The sequence below is a fragment of the Ranitomeya variabilis genome, chromosome 1 (genome assembly GCF_051348905.1).
Source record: "Ranitomeya variabilis isolate aRanVar5 chromosome 1, aRanVar5.hap1, whole genome shotgun sequence".
In the NCBI taxonomy this organism is placed as follows: Eukaryota; Metazoa; Chordata; class Amphibia; order Anura; family Dendrobatidae; genus Ranitomeya; species Ranitomeya variabilis.
Window position 1 is genome coordinate 750,112,012 of NC_135232.1, and position 17,628 is coordinate 750,129,639.

The window sequence follows — 17,628 nt, forward strand, 5'->3', positions numbered from 1 at the left end:
CTGATCCCACTGGGGAACGGAAGTCTATTGACAGGTGCGAGCAAGTACGGACGGGCACGACTGGTACTCTGGTGGGCACGGCTGGCACTTTGGCGGGCACGCCTGGCACTCTGGCAGGCAGGCACAGCTGGCAGGTGGGCACAGCTGGCACTCTGGAGGAATCGGGACCGTAACGGGTTAGGACAGGAACACAGGCAGGTATGAGTAGGATAAGGGAGCCGCTATTAACCAGTACAGACTGGAGAGACAGGAAATGTAAGGAACCAGTTCAGACTGGAAGGACACACAGGACACACAGAGCAAAGCTGCAGGATGTGGAGAGCAGGGCAGAGCCACAGGAGGCGAGACGGGAGTAGAGCAGAGCCACAGAATTCGGTGAACAGAGCGAAACCGCAGGTTGCGGTGAGCAGAGCCGCAGGATGGGGCGAGCAGAACAGAGCTGCAGGTTGCAGCTAGGAGAGCAGAGCCACAGGAGGCGGCGAGGAGAGCAGAGCACAAGGAGTGGACACAAGATACGCACAGCTGAATAGGAAAGGCAACAGACAAGGATACAACAGGTACAGGTATAGACCAGAGTTCAGACTGGGACATACATGGGAACAAGTACAGGACAAAGATTCAGGCCTGGGAATACAGCCCCCAGGTTGGCAGAAACGAGACACTAGAACACAGAGACGGGCCTGGTTATGCAGCCCCCAGGGTGGCAGAGAAAGGACAGGACCTGGCAACTCAGCAGTAACACAATAACTGAGAAAGTTTGTTACTCAGGCATCCCCCTATGGTTGGAGATGCCTTAAGTACCTGATGCCTCTTGGCAATTGGCTGGGGACACCTTAGGAAGGTGCACACAGTCTCTATAAGAATCAGGGAGTGCCAGGACCGCCGCCCTAAGCATACAGCCAGGAAGTAGCAGCAAGCAAGGACATGAGGCCAGAGCATGGAGCCGACAGAGGACAGAACTCACAGCATGGCCCGGAGTGGTGAGTAAGATGGGAGATGGGAAGCCATGCAGTGATGCCGGCAGGGATGTAACAGCCACTCAATCTGCTCACAGTAGGACAAGCAACTTGAAGCCTGGTGAAATCATGTTGAAAAATAGCTCTTGGGACAGTTTGGAGAAATGGCCATACTACTTGTTCCCTGATTAAATTAATGTAACCTTGAGCTGTTAGTGTAATTAAAATGAAAACTAGTAGGGTCCAGCTACTGTACATGCAACTCCACACCGTAATCTTGGGAATAAGAACATTGTGAGGTTTCCTTATAAAGACCTATTCATTGCATTGCTCATGTGATCTCCAGCTATCAAGACAAAAGCGGGACTCTTCGCAAAAGGATAAACGTCCATTCCAGCCTCCATTGCTGTCTTTTTTTCTGCACCATGATAGACTTGAGGTCAATGGAACAACTGTAGCTGGACACCTCGCTTGCAGCCCAATGGCAAACAAATGGCTTCTGACGGTTTGCTTAGACCCTGTTTGGTGCCTTAGGCTTGCTACGTGATGTCCAACTTCTCTTGCAGTACTATCATTTCTCCCATGTATCCTAGGAGCCATTTTTCATCATAAGAATGCCAGGCTTCTTGTTCAGCAGCATGTGTGCCATTTCTATGACCGTAAATATCATAATGACATCCATTAAAAAGGACATGGCGTGAAAAGCTTTTGAAAGCTCCTAACGTTTCTATTAAATGGATACCATTATAGCGTCTGTGTGATGGATGCCTCTGTCACAGCCTTACTTTAAGGTATAGGTCCGGAGCCTTTCCCAGTGTGTACATTTTACAAAGGCCATAAGCGGTATTTGAAAATGCTTTTGTACAAAAAAGAATAACTAGCGTTCCTTTATATTGTGCCAAAAATCATTTTTTGGGAAATGTAAGTACCGTATGTAATTTTTACTTGAATTCTCCTGTCTTCTTTTTTTTTAACTATTCACTATTTTCAAGAGATTCAAAAGTGACTTTTCAGTTGTCATAGTGATCTGTTTCTCATCCCCTAATTTATTATTTATTTTTTAACTTAAAATAAAACTTATAGTAGTATTTTTAACATCTATGTGACCCCAGAGTAAAATAACACAAAATTTGCATTTTGTTTCACTGACTCTCATGGTTGGTAAAATATGTCTGTGTTCCTAGATTTAGCATTCGGTTTTATTATTTTCTATTGCTAAACAGTTTCTAAACTTTAATATCTTTAAGCTGTCAGGATTTACATCAGATCCCCGGGAAGTCTGTAGCTGTCTTTATGATCTGGAGACCAACGTCTGTGAATCATTCAGTATCCTTTCCATTTTCATGAATGACTTTGTGGTTAATGCAGATGCTCTAAAGAAACACCTTAAAGGGAAGTGATCATCAGAAAATACTACATTTTCCTGCCGTTATAGTGCTAGTTTGCAGTTATATTTTCTCTGCAACCGCTTGCTTCCAGCCAACTGGTCAATGCTGGGGCTGTAACTAAAACCAAAACAATTCAGTAGGGGTCAAAAAGAACCAAATGAGATATCAAGACGTGGATATATCGAAATAAACTTTTATTATAAATGTGTGTGACTGTGATTACAAAGTATATTAGAATTACATAGATCCACAAATATAAAATCATATATAAACATTAAAAACATAACATGCGCTGCACCAGGAAGATCAGGATGAAAGAGTGAAATATCACTCTTGACCACAGCCCCACTATAATACCAGGATGTCTTAAATTATGCTGGCACCGTATAATTAAAATTATCTCTGCCAAATCCAACACAAAAAGAACAATAAAAATTATATATATTTAAAAAAAAGTGCTCCAATGCCAAGTCAACTTTAAAACAGCATTGCTAAATTTAACTCAGTAACACAATTGAAAAGTGCATCAGTGCCAAATCAAATAAAAATAACCACTCATGATTATAATGGATACAAATCACTGCATAAAGTGACAGTGCAAAAATGTGAATAACACAAGAATTACACCCACAAAAAGTGTCTAGTGTGGTGTTGGGAGTAGCAATTTATGAGACAGTGGTGTCAGCAATTATATATTAATTTATACCTGCGGGGGCTGGATCCTGGACCTGCGCTTCTCCCGACGCGCGTTTCGGATTAAATATATATCCTTCAGGGGGATAATAGAATGATGATGTGGGGGGCTTTTTATAGTGTCTTTATTCTGACCGCCGCGGCCCGGTTATGTGCGGCGCATGCGCAGTCCGGAGGACCGGAAGCTCCGGCCCCCACGTCACATGATCGGTTGCATGGGGCCGGTTGCATGGTTACTGCTGTGGTTTCCACAGCGAACTGTTACACAGTGCACTGGGGTGATGTATATGAAATTTCTTTCTTCACAGATATATGAATAGGAATGTGAGTTATTTTTGAAATTTATTCTATGTGTACTGTGTGACTTACATTATCTATATAATGCTGGGGCTGTGAACAGTCAGTGTTCTACACGCAGTGACAGCGATGCAACTACACCCACTGATCATTGACTGACATCCTTCTATGCACACAAGCTTCGAAGCAGGATGTCAATTAAGAATTAGTGGATATGATTACAGCCGTGTGTAGAGAGCAATAATTGCTCATTGCCACTGGCTCAACCTCAATGATACCAGCCGAGCTGCTAAGGGGAGAATATAGCACCATTTTCCCTGGACATCCTTCCTGACAGTACCATAAAGGTCGTCCTTCTTATCCTTGAAGGAACATGAAACACACGGAGAGGTTAAAAGGCTCCTCCCACCCACCTCCCTGAGTCTTTTTCCTGTTCCTGCATGAAGGGACGCATGAGAGAGAGTGCAGCAGAGCTTAATGGATCAGGGCCCAGGGGGATCGTGTGGCTCGGCTTCTCCTTTTCCCTGTCAAGAAGCCCGCAGCCGACACTCCCCGAATGAAGGTCCCTCTGCCACAGAGACTAGTCGAGGGGACGAGCTCCTAGGTAGAGCCGCTTCCCTTCGATGGGGGGGAGGCCGGCGATGTGCATCCTCTTCCGGGCAGACGCTTGGAATGAGGGACAGGCACACATCCGGTGATGTCATGGACACAATGGCATCTGACTTCTGAATTTGGTGTGCGTCCCACGATGGAATGCGGAAGATTGAAGACTATTTAATATAAGGATTACCTTTGTCTATGGGGCTCACACTCTATGTGGCTAGATAGCAGTGGAGGAAGCTGGCAGAGAGCAGGACTGCATTGTGAATGTTGTCTGCCCAGTCTCACTGTTAATGCAGGATCCTGATTATGCTTCCCCTTTCTTCTATAGGATAAGGGAACCCCTGCAACGGCACTCCCTACCCTTAAGAGGTCAGGCAAGGCCACTATGAAATCCAAGAGGTGCCCTGTCTGTAATATGAAATTACCGGAGGCTTATGGGAAACTGCTTTGTGAAGGTTGCACCACTGAGATTGTTAGAGACGAGCAGCCGTCCTTTCTTTTGGAAATGTGGTCCATGATACGAGAAGAGGTCCAGGCCTCCATCGCTAACCTCACCCCACTCCAGGCTACCAACCCAGGCCCTCGAGCTAAGAGACCACGTTGGGGAATGGAGCTGAGCTTGGAGGAAGATCTCCATTTCTTAGGAGCGGCTCAGGGCAAGGAAGGACAGGTTGTTGCAGAGAGTCTGGATGGGGGCAAGAGATATCTTTTTACCTCGGAGGACACTGACAAGCTTATCCAGGCAATAAGAAGCACAATGCAGGTTGAAGAAACCACAAGATCACAGTCTATCAAGGATGAGATGTTTGGGGGTCTCAGATCCCAAAAACAAGTGTTTCCAGTGAACAGTCATATCCGGGCTATGATCCTGGAGGAATGGGAAGATGCGGAAAAATGAGTGGTATACCCCGGGTATTCAGGTTGCGGGATTCGGGATGCGGCTGCCCTTTGAACCTGAAGATATCAAACTGTGGGAAGAAGTCCCCAAGATTGAAGTTCCTGTGGCCAAAAGACTTCCCTACTCTTTGAGAACTCCTCAAGCTTGAGAGAGCCAATGGATAAGAAGGCGGATAACCTTCTTAAGAGGGCCTGGGAAGCATCGCAGCAATAATGAAGGCCAATATAGCTCCCACCTCATTTGCTAGATCCATGTTTTTGTGGATCGGGCAACTAGAGGAACATCTAAATAACAAAACGCCTAGGAAAGACATCTTGGCGTCCCTTCCCTTAATGAAGTCGGCCATGGGTTTATGACAGATGCCTCCACCAAGTTGGTTGGGTTCGCGGCCAGGAACAGTTCATCTAATTAGGCCAACAGGGCCATTTGGATGAAGACTTGGTCAGGGGATAACTCCTCTAAAAATAAGTTATGCTCTATTCCCTTCTCAGGGCTGAGAATATTCGAGCTGGCCCTAAATGAAATTCTGGAGAAAGCATCGGATAAAAAGATGGGGTTCCCTGAGGATAGTACTAGGAGGTTTCAGTCCATTTAGAGACCCTAGGCCATCCCAGAGGCAGGATTATAGAACCAAAGGGAAGTCGAGTAAGTGGAGTTACCCCAATGGAGGGAGGGGTAGAGGCTTCCTTTTTGGATCAGGCTCAGGACCAAAGCTCAAGCAGTTTGCGGAAAATTGGCGACACATTACCCAGAACCAATGGACGCTGAGAACTATTGCAGAACGGTACTTAATAGTTTTCGGGGGCTCCTCCCGAAAGGTTCACTGCTACTTGTTCCCTGCCCACCAGTTCCCTTGTATGCACAGACATAGAACTGGTGGATACAGCAGTAATAATTCCAGTTCCTCGGTCAGAGAAAGGCCAAGGCCACTACTCACACTTATTCACTGTCAGGAATCCTTCAGGCGAAGCTTGCACTATAGTAAACCTAAAACCATTTAATTTCTGGGTAAAATACAAGAGGTACAGGATGGAATCTATAAGATCAACATTTCCCTGATAAACTAAAGAGGCAGTCATGTGCACACTAGATTTGAAAATTATCAGGTGCCAGTATATCCCTCCTCTCAGAAATTCCTTCGGTTCACTGTAAAACTTCAAAATCAAACTGCTACTTCCAATTCCAGTGCCTTCACGTTGGGCTGGCCTCGGCTCACCGGGTCTTCACAAAACTGGTTGCAGAAATTGTAGCCTTTTTAAGACAGAAAGGTATAATTATAATCCCGTACCTGGATGATTTCCTGCTGTTAGCGAACTCCGTGGAAGAACTTCAGGTGCTCAAAGAGAGGACGATAGCAACTTTGGAGCATCTGGGTTGGATCCTGAATCTGAAGAAATCAGACTTGGTGTCAGGAACCAGGAAGATTTTCTTGTGGGTCCTGCTGGATTCTAGGCTAAGAACATTCTTCTTACCGGAGGAAAAAACAGAAAACCTTGAAGGACAGGGTCCAGCTGTTCCTGGGGAGTCGCGTTTCAATCAGAACGGCAATGAAGACTCTAGGTCTATTAACATCCTGCATTCCCTGCGTCTGGTTGGCCCAATTCCACTCCAGGAGTTTACAGAGGGCTATCCTATCCTGCTGGGACAGACACCAAGTTACACTTGACAGAAGTATCTGCTTATTCCTTGCGGTAAGAAAGTCGCTGCTCTGGTCGACGGTTCTCAAGAATCTTTGGCAGGGCATCCCGTGGATTACCTCTCCTTGTGTAGTACCACAGATGCCAGCAAGGAAGGTTGGGGAGCGCACCTGGAAGGAAAGATATTCCAGGGATGTTGGCTTCCGAACATTCAGTCCCAGTCATTAAACTACAGGGAGTTTTACGCCGTGTGGAAAGCCCTAAAACAAAATCGCTCAGTATTAAAAGGACAGCATGTGAAGATCGTGTCAGACAACGTGACTACAGTGTCCTTCCTGCACCACCAGGGAGGCCTGAAACATTGAGCAGTCCAATATCTGTCCTCAATCATCTTCGCCTGGGCGGAAAGAACAGTTCTATCAGTGTCAACGGTTCATCTGGAAGGATCCCAGAACAATGTGGCAGATTATCTGAGCAGATGGAAGATCTGGCCTACAGAATGGGAGGTATTCCAGCAGTTCTGCCAACTTTAGGGTACTCCCCAGATAGATCTGTTTGCAACAAGGAAAAATGCAAAGGTCATCAGGTTTTACTCCCTGAGCCCCACAGACAATCCGGAAGGGATCGACATGTTAAGCCAGAGGTGGAATTGGAAGCTGTCATACACCTTTCCTCCAGTAGCGCTTATTCCAAGAGTGTTCAGGAAAATTAAGGAGGATCTGGAGAAGGTATTTCTAATCGCTCCATTCTGGCCAAGAAGAAGTTGGTTCCCTCTGCTAAAGACCATGGCCCTGGAAGAACCTATGCTACTTTCTCTGAGAGAAGAATTAATACATCCAGTCTTTCACCACGACCTGGAAAGACTCCATCTGTCAACGTAGATCGTAAAAGGAACACCTTAAGGGCCCGGGGTCTATGTGGCCAAGTCATAACTACGATCCAGGCAAGTAGGAAGCCGGTCACCTCGGCAATTTATAATAAAGTTTGGAAGAGATTCTGTTTGGAGTGTGGTAGTTCGAATATAGACTCGGGCCAGCCAGATATCCCAAAGATTTTGGATTTCTTTCAGGCAGGGTTTAACAAAGGTCTTAGGCCAAGCACACTTAAAGTCCAGATCTCGTCTTGAACGTTTTCCTCGATCATCCCTTGGCATCTAACCCGTGGGTATCTAGATTTAAGCGATACAGAGGTTAAGACCTACTATAAGTTGATCTGTGCCACCTTGGGATTTAAACTTGGTCCTTAACGCCCTTCGTAAGACCCCTTACGTGCCCGTAGAACACATAATTATATCCAGACTCCCCTTCAAAACAGCATACTTAGTGGCCATTACCTCCGCTAAAAGAGTAGAGGAGATCCAGGCCCTGCCTATTCGGGATCCATATCTCCAGATTCTGGACAACCAGATAGTCCTTAAATTAGGTCCGACTTTTCTGCCAAAGGTAATGTTATGCCAGATCCTAAAACAGGAGATATTGCTACCCTCCTTTTATGAACATCTAGCAAATCAGAAGGAATCCCTCTTCCATGCCCTGGATGTTAGGCAGGCCGTTGTACTCTACCTAGAGGCCACTTGCAGTTGGAGGCAGGATTCTAATCTCTCTGTTCAGTTCGAGGGCAAAAATAGGGGAAAGAAAGCTTCCAAGCCCTCTATAGCAAGATGGACCATTTCAGCAGTATCCCTAGCATACAATTCAGAAGGGATTTCCCCTCCAGAAAAGCTGAAGGCTCACTTAACTAGAGCATTCTCCACCTGCTTGGCTGAGAGGGCGGGGGCATCAGTCGAGCAGATCTGTAAGGCTGCAACCTAGGCTAGAGTGAACATGTTTTGTAAGCATTATAAGTTGGACGTGTTGTCAAATTATCACACTGCTTTTGGAAGTCCCACCCTAAAGAGGTACTTTGGTATTCTCCATGGTGCTGTCAGGAGGGATGTCCTGGGAAACTGGTATTAGACCTACCGTCAATTATGTTTCCAGGAGTCCATCCTGACAGCATGGGTCCCCTCCCTGATATAGTTCCTATTGCTATTGTGTCTTAACATTGCATAGGAATTTAATAAAATTTAGCTGCATCAATCCTGGTCTGGTACTTGGAAAAGCACTGAAGGAGGTGGGTGGGAGTGACCTTTTAATCTCTCTGTGTGTTTCCTGTCCCTGTAAGGATGAGAAGGATGGACTCCTGGAAACCTAATTACCGGTAGGTCGAATACCAATTTCTCCCAAACATCCAATCCAAGTGCTGCATGTGTTTTGAAATGGTGTTTACCTGCAATAGCACTAAGGGTCCCTCCACACCCTCCATACACTTTTTATATCACTGTCAGCCGAACAATGGTTCACCCAATCTATTGGTCAGTAACTGTAACCTGCTACTGCTAATACATGTTACAATATGGCTGATCCGATAGCTGCTACTGCGCATGCGCCGGCGGCGCACTCTTACTGGAGAAGAAAAAAAAAACCTCCACGATGGCGGTGGCGCCTGCACAGTAGCAGCTCCCGGATCACAGCTATAGACACCGATAGGCGCCATTTTCAAATAGTTTTTTTTTTTCCCCTAGCTCGATAACATCAAGAAAATGTATTATTACCACACTAAACATGCGATTTTGCTGTAGAGCAGGAGCCACTGCTGGCACCTGCCTGCAGAAGCGTTTTTTAATGTCTTTTTTTTCAGAAGGTTAGGTATTTATTATGTAAACTAGGGATCGGGTGACTAAGGGATCAGTGACCTGTCGGCAGTTTACATTAAGAATATATAATCAGGGCACCACATACACCAGCCCCGCCTTAGGGCACGAGAATCTCATTAACTACAAACTCAAAATAAAGAATAAAGAAACAACCAGAAGACTGATTTAATCAACCAAGGTATCATTTTATTCAGCATAACGGCGCCGACCTGACGCTGTGTGTAGGTTACTAAGCACCATCCTGCTGACAGGTTACCTTTAATAGCTCTCAACACAATATGATGCCCCCTCATAGTATGATGTCTTCACACAGCCCCTCAAACAGTAAGCTGATCCCACACAGCCTCCCATTCAGAATGACGTCCCCGCACAGCACCCCAGAATGCAATAAAGAAAAACTACTTGCTTCAATCTGTTCCCCCTCATCTGCATTCTGTGCTGTGTACTGAGGAACAGCTGGCGCAGTGTAGTGACGTCATCATGCTTGCTCCGCTCTTAAGCTGAATGATGGAAGAGGAAGCTGTCTGTTCCCTGTTCCATTATTGTTTTCACCAGTATCTGAATCACAAGGATACAGATGCCAGTGAAATTGACAGACCATGCAGAGGGGCCCTTGGCTTTCCAAGATCGCAGGCCTCACCAGAACAGCCAAAAGGCTGTATATGTCCCGCGGCTCCACTTTGCCCATGTCTGCCATAGAGTATACTAGAAAATCCGTTTACATGTGCAGCCATTTCCCTCCATCAAATCTTGATGTCTGCTATGGGAAAACTTCTACTTTAAAAAATTTGTAAAACTCTTCTTCTACTGTACGATCTGAATATGTTGATCAATCTAAAAGAAATGTCAGTGGAATGTTTTGTTTTTAATTGTTAGAGATTCTACACTTTTGGGTAAGGAATTGTTCTAAAAATTAAATTTAGAAATTGCATCTTTGTTCACATCTGCATAACAGTCTCCATTGCAGGCTCATCCATATTTTTTTTCAAGCTGGTCTTATTTTCCTATGAAAACAGATGCATCTGTTGGGTGGTGTCCATTCTGTGAAGTCTATGGCCGAGCATCATTGTAGCTTCCGTTAGAACTAGTAGCCACAGTATGGACGTGAGCAGATATATCCTTTTCCTTAATGCAATTGTACAGACCTTGAAGGCCTTTTTAACTTGATGTAAGTTATTAAATTGATTCAAAGTTATTAATATGACTCTCGAGATAAGTTAACACTAACAAACCTTCGACAACTGGATTGAGGCTAGACTAGTTCTGCCAATATGCATGTAATGTGCAAGGTCATCTTAAGCAATAGACAAATTAATTATTTTTATGTTGTTTTTTTCTTATGGCTTAGTTTGGCCTGTACTACTGTGATCTGAAGGTGCTTGGGATGTGTCTTGATTACATTTTTATGACTGTAATCTTGTCTAATTTTTAATGCAGACAACAGAGAACGGAATTCCCAGTTACAGATAATGTGCAGACTATTCCTCCTCCTTATGTTGTAAGGATAATCTTGATCTACAGCCGGCCAGCTTCTCAACCATCACTTACACTGACAGAGACCATGAAGGTAACGATATGTGCACTAGATGAAAATTGTCAATTGAGAAGAAAAAGACAGGGAAGAAAATGTGTGCACACCCAATAAATAGAAAATATTTGATTTTAGGGACAGTATAGAGAAAAAAACAAAACAAATAAAGTTAAAAATGTACATGCATAAAAAGGCTAGACGTTTGTATAAAATAGTTAAAAAATAGTCACTCAGACAAGGCATACTTTAAATAAATCAGTCCAATGAAGAGAAAAAAGGAGCAACACTTCGTTCTTTCCTGGCATGTAAACCTTAGTCCTTTACTGCAGCAAGTTTTTTATGGACATGGTTTTACGGGCAGGACAAGTGCAGATAAAACAGGCAAAAGGATAGGACAACGGCCGTTTCGCGTTAAGATATGCTTCCATGGGTCCTGGTATATAACTGGGGACCCTTGTGTGTGTCTGTGGTGTATGAGCAGGATAGCTTAAACTCAAGGCCTTTCCCGCTTTTTTTCTAGGCCTCTGCCCCCTCTTCCCCCTCCTTCTCTCCCCTATCTTAGCATCATCGCACAGGCTCTGTGCCCGTCCAGCATGGACACACCCTCTCCACCCCCCTTCACACACACACACACACACACACACACACACACACACACACACACACACACACGCTCCTCCTCTTCTGGTGCAAACTCTGTGCGCCCTTCCTTACGTGAGGCTCACCTCTTTCTCTCTAGTCTCCATTTTCTGGTATTCAAACATTGCTGCATTAGGACAAGTGCCTTCCCAGCCCAGCAGCTTCTCCAACCGTTCCTCCTGTGTCCTCTTCTCTCTGGCAGCATACTTCAGGACATCCTGTCTCCTGTGGGTAAGTTCTGCTCTGCAGTCAGACACTCTCCCCAGCAATTCTCCTTGCTGTCCCCTAACCTTTGGCATTTATTAGTGAATCTGCATAGCCTCTGTCTCATGTCTAATTTTAAAGGAGAGCACTCTCGCCCTCCGGCCTCTACTACACTTGTCAACACTTTGTTTGCTTCTTTTCTAAATGCAGACTCCCTTCAGGTCAGTCTTCTTTCCTTCTGTCAGGACTGCAGTAAGCCCCCTGTTCTTACTACCTAGGAGTCCTCTACCGCTTCTGAGAAGAGCACCACCATTGTCCCAGCGTGGGTGACTTCCCTGTCTTAATCCGTTGCAGATCTTATCAAAATGTCTCATTCCCTGGTATCCGTTTGTTACCTATCCTTCTCTCTGCAGATGCCGGCGTGTCCCAGGATACACCGTCTAACTTTACCAACAATGGCCGGAGAATTAGGCAGAAGAGTCGCTCCAGGTCTTCTTCCTGGTCCGCCTTGGCAGGGAACTTCTTCCTGCTTGTCCTCCCCAGACTCGCCAGCAGAGCCAGATGTGGTTTCCAAGCCTGGCTTGGACCTGGATTCTGATCAAACCTCTGTCATGAGTGACATAGTCCAGAGTCTTATTGTGGCGGTCAACCAGACCTTTAATATCAAAGATACTTCTATGGAACCCGCAAGACGGGTGTGTCCTTCAGAAGATCTAGCCCAACCTCTAGGGTTTTTGCGCCCATAAGCAATTTTAGGAGGTCCTCTCCCGAGTGCGGGAAAACCCTACCAGACATTTCCAGAGAGGGAAGCGACTCGGTGTCTTGTATCCCTTCGCTTCTGATAAACTGGACAGTTTCCCCTGGATCCGCTACTTTCAAAATTATCCACCAATACATTCCTTTCCCTTAGGGATGGTGTATCCATCAAGCACTCCGACATCAGACTCATATTCGTTTGCCAAGTCGGCCTTTGAAGCAGCAGGTTCCACATTATGCCCTGCCTTTGCCACCAAATGGGTGTCAAAGTCGATATCTGCTGGGCTAAGCAACTTCGGCAAGTCATTCTCGCTGGAGCTCCTGCTGAGTTGGCTGATTTAGCGGACCAGATATCTCGTGGGGGGAAAGTATGTAGTATCTGTCTCTCGATACCGCCTCATGCGCTGCTCAGACATCCAGTGGCCATCCGCAGAACCATCTGGCTGAAGGCGTGGCAGGCGGATCTGTCTTCTAAAGGTACCTTCACGAAGCGACGCTGCAGCGATAGCGACAACGATGCCGATCGCTGCAGCGTCGCTGTTTGATCGCTGGGGAGCTGTCACACAGACCGCTCTCCAGCGACCAACGATGCCGAGGTCCCCGGGTAACCAGGGTAAACATCGGGTTGCTAAGCGCAGGGCCGCGCTTAGTAACCTGATGTTTACCCTGGTTACCAGCGTAAAAGTGAAAAAAACAAACAGTACATACTCACCTGCGCGTCCCCCAGCCTCTGCTTCCTGACACTGACTGAGCTCCGGCCCTAACAGCACAGCGGTGACGTCACCGCTGTGCTTTCACTTTCACTTTAGGGCCGGCGCTCAGTAAGGGTCAGGAAGCAGAAGCTGGGAGACGCGCAGGTGAGCATGTACTGTTTGTTTTTTTCACTTTTACGCTGGTAACCAGGGTAAACATCGGGTTACTAAGCGCGGCCCTGCGCTTGGTAACCCGATGTTTACCCTGGTTTCCAGTGTAAAACATCGCTGGTATCGTTGCTTTTGCTTTCAAACACAACGATACACAGCGATCGGACGACCAAATAAAGTTCTGGACTTTATTCAGCGACCAGCGACATCACAGCAGGATCCTGATCGCTGCTGCGTGTCAAACGAAACGATATAGCTAGCGAGGACGCTGCAACGTCACGGATCGCTAGCGATGTCGTTTCGTGTGAAGGTACCTTTAGAAATCCCTCACCAATTTGCCCTTCCAAGGATAAAGACTGTTTGGAACCAGGCTGGACCAAATTATAAAAGAGGCCACCGGAGGGACGAGTTCTCTCTTTCCTCAGGCGAAACCACGGCGCCCTCACCTGAAGAGCAAGTTTTGGCCTTTTCGGCTCTTCACATCTGCGGAAGATTTCTTATGCCACGAGAGGCCGCAGAATCAACAGGGAAGAAAAAGGGCCTCTTTTAAACTGACACCCTCCTCCTGGTTCTTTTAAACGCATGATGTTTTTCCACCCCTCAGGGATTCTCCCTGGGTGGACGTCGTCTTCTGTCTTTCAGGGATGCTTGACTCGCCTTTGTCGAAGACGCCTGGGTCAGAGAGGTATTGATACGAAATAGAATTCATCTTGCGGCCCCAAAATTGGTTCTTGAAATCCCACCCTTCGAGGGACCTCTCCCTGGTTCTGGGTTTTTTCGCAGCCATCATCTCTCTCCTCCATTCAGGTGTCCTAGTACCAGTTCCACCTCTGAAACATTCTGAAGGTTTCTGTTCAAACTGCTTTGTGGTTCCAAAGAAGGATGGGTCAGTTTGGCACATCCTTGATCTCAAGTTACTGAACAAAAAAGTTCAACTACACCTTTTCAGGATGGAATTGCTGCGATCAGTAATAGCTTCCATGGAATCACAGGAGTTCCTGTGCTCAGAGAATATCCAAGACTCCTATCTCCATGTCCCGATTTTTTTCAGGACACCAGAGATTCCTGCGTTTTGCCGTATGGCAAGTCCTTACTGCATTTCGGTCTCGCAACCGTTCCCAGGATCTTCGCAAAGATAATGGCAGCGGTGATGGCCATCCTACGGATCAGAGCTCAAGGGATCATACCTTACCTCGATGATATCCTCGTCAAAGCTCCATTCCAGCGTCCGATATTCCTGGGCATGCCTTTCAACACCCGCTTAGCAAGGATCTTTCTCCCCAATGGGAAGAGAGAAGCTCTTCAATGGGCGTTCACTCTTCAGGCCCTGCAGTCTCCTTCCCTCAACTCGGATATGGCGGTTCGGAGCAGAATGGTGGTGGCTTCGAAGACAATCCCATTTGCTCAGTTATGCTCCGGTGGAACAGATCTCCTCTGTCTCTGGACCACCCAGTCCAGATCTCATCTCTAATCAAAGTGTCCCTAAACTGGTGGCTGCCCTCCCCTCATTCTTAAGTGTTGGTCCTTCCTTCCCATTCACTGGCTATTGGTAACAACAGACACCAGCCTCGTCTGGGGAGCTGTTTACCGCAACCTCACGGTCCAGGGGTGATGGTCAGCAGATGAGACCTCCCTGCTAATCTGTTTCCTCAAGATCAGAGCCATCCTTCTGTCTCTTCTTCACTGGCAGAACCTCCTCAAGTTCCTTCCAGTAAGAATTCAGAAAGACAACTCCACGGCGGTGGCATGTGTCAACCAGCAGGGATGAACCCGGAGCCCTTTAGATTCTTCTCTGGGCAGTGAGCATGGTTCCGGCAGTGCATATTGCCGGCGTAGACAACTGGGCTGCCAACTTTCTCAGCCTCAAGGGTCTTGTGGCGGAAGAATGGTCCCTACATCAGGATGTCTTTCATTTGATTTGCCTTCGGTGGGGCACTCAAGACGTGGATCTCATGGCGTCCCGATTTGAACAGAAAGGTCAGTTTCCAGGTCCCGCAACCTTTGCAGTGGACCCTGACTATTTGGGAATTCCCTGGTCACAGTTCACACTTCTGTATCTGTTCCCTCCTCTTGCCCTACTCCCCAGGATGTTGAAGAAGATCAAAGCAGGTGGTGTTAGCGGTCATCCTAAAAACACCGGTTTGGCCCAGGAGGTTCTGGTATGCAGAGGTCATCAATCTGCTCGCAGACGCCCTTTGGGGGCTTCCAGACAGACCACACCTGCTTTCCCAGGGTCCCATCTTCCACAGGAATTCTCGGTTTCTCAATTTGACGGCGTGGCTGTTAAGATCACAGTTCTAAGAGCGTCTGAGTTCTCAGGGCCAGTGATTCAGACAATGATTCGGGCCCAGAAGCTGAAATCGTCTCGAGTTTATTATTGTAGTTGGAAAGCTTTTTTCTATTGGTGTAAGGCTAATCACACCGCATCTGTTCTGGCTTTTCTTCAAGCAGGACTTGACACAGGTCTAGCCCTCAGCTCTCTGGAGGGCCAAATTTCTGCGCTATCAATCCTTTTCTTTTTAAAATCAGATGATTTTTATTGATTTTATAAAATCAAATAAACAATTACATACATTGTACATTATAGTATAAACATAATAAATAATAAACAAGTTTAACCCTTAGGGTATGTGCACACGTTGTGGATTCCATTGTGGATTTTTCCACGCGGATTCTGCAGAATCCGCAGGTAAAACGCCCTGCAGATTAACTGCGGATTTTGTGCGGTTTTTATGCGGATTTCGCCTGCGTTTTTACACCTGCGGATTCCAATTATGGAACAGGTCAAAAACGCTGCGGAATCCGCACAAAGAATTTTCCGCAGCATGTGCACCGCGGATATGGTTTTCCATAGGTTTACATGGTACTGAACAACGCATGGAAAACTGCTGCGGATCCGCAGGGCCAAATCTGCTGCGGATCCGCAGCCAAATTTGCAAGTGTGCACACACCCGTAAAGTTTATATACTACTGTACCTGCCAAGGTAGTCCATGTCAAACAAAGATATCAATTTTCTCCCAAGTGAAGATTTTCCCAAAGACTGGTTACACTTTATTAAATATAGGGATTATACCAAAACTAGTATAGTAAACCCCCCAGGAAGAAGCGGAACGCGAAACGCGCATCGGGGAACCAAGCTGCCAAACTAGGTCGTATACCCTTTCATCCTTATGTTTATTTAGACTGATTTCTTGTGTCCATTTGTGGTTGCTGCTAATACCGCTATACTATAGATGCATGCTCTAATTTATTGAGTGCATGTAATCTTTATCTATGCCCGCCATATTGGGATTATTCTTTGGCATTAGCCTTGTTTAGCACGGTGCACTTTATCTATGGCTGGTGTTGTTATTATCAGTATTATATGTAGTATATTTTGAAGCAACTGAATACTCATGTAAAAATGACCCTATAGATTCATTTGTGTCTGCCGCATTTTAATTATACTGAAGTTTGTTTTGCCCTGTTAATTATATATGATTTGTGATAGACCCTATATTAGCACTATGCACTTTATTATGTGGTATTAGTTATTAGCAATTACCTATGTACACTATTGGAATCACTTATAACTCTTTTTATAGTCTTCTTTATAACTTGTAGGCTTGGATAAGCCACTCTGAACAGAAGTAATTTATAAATTGGGGCATCATATGTATTTATCGGAGCCCTCAGTACATATGTGATGTTTAGCCAAATGGGCGTTAACCAATAGGGATACTTCGGATACATAAGGGGTGTACTACCCAGTTGGGCGGCTTTATTGTGCACTAGTATCTTCATCTTTTAACCTATTTGTAGTTTTATTAAAATTGTTTACAATAAAGTGTTTAAAATTTTATACTGGCATTTGCTTCTGTCTTTCTCAGATTGGTTTATACAAGACTAGTATTGGTTGTATGTTCACTAACAGCATGTTTACGGAAAGAAAATAATTGGTATTTCTATGTCCTCAACATACAATATTTAAAAAGCCAAAATGGCTAAATGGTGTAGTACAATTATTCTCAGTAAGTCCACAGATGTCACCTAAGGGATGACCAGTCAGCGTTCCCATATATTTATAAATTTTATTGAGTTCCTTTTAATGTAAGTACCTCTCTCCAGGCAAATGGTCTTATTAATTTTAACTTTCAATTCCTCTAATGTTGGGGAATTACAGTCTAACAAGTGCAATGTTAACAATTTCCTGGCCTGAAACAGTATTCTCAGAATGGTGGTAGTCACAGGGGATCTTAAATCTATCCCCACCCCCAGAAGTCCCAGCATGCACACCCTAGGATCAAGTTGTATCTGTATCCCGAATACTCGTTTAATCAGGGAGGTCACCCCCACCCTGTATCAACACATTCCCATAGCATATGCATCAGATGGGCCCCATTCATGCCGCTTCTCGGACATGAGTCTTCAGTCCAAGCCCCAATTTTAAACAATATATTAGGCGTCTCATATATTCTGTGGATAAGG

At 45.6% G+C, this 17,628-nt stretch overlaps 1 protein-coding gene across 1 annotated transcript in view; it reads left to right on the plus strand.

Annotated features, from left to right (window-relative positions):
* Positions 1-17,628, plus strand: part of BABAM1 (BRISC and BRCA1 A complex member 1) — a 46,647-nt gene that overhangs the window by 22,625 nt on the left and 6,394 nt on the right. The window contains exons 5-7 of the mRNA XM_077270384.1: positions 2,204-2,282; positions 10,311-10,335; positions 10,605-10,734. Of these exons, the coding sequence (XP_077126499.1) occupies positions 2,204-2,282; positions 10,311-10,335; positions 10,605-10,734 (234 nt within the window). The remainder of the gene's footprint in view (positions 1-2,203; positions 2,283-10,310; positions 10,336-10,604; positions 10,735-17,628) is intronic.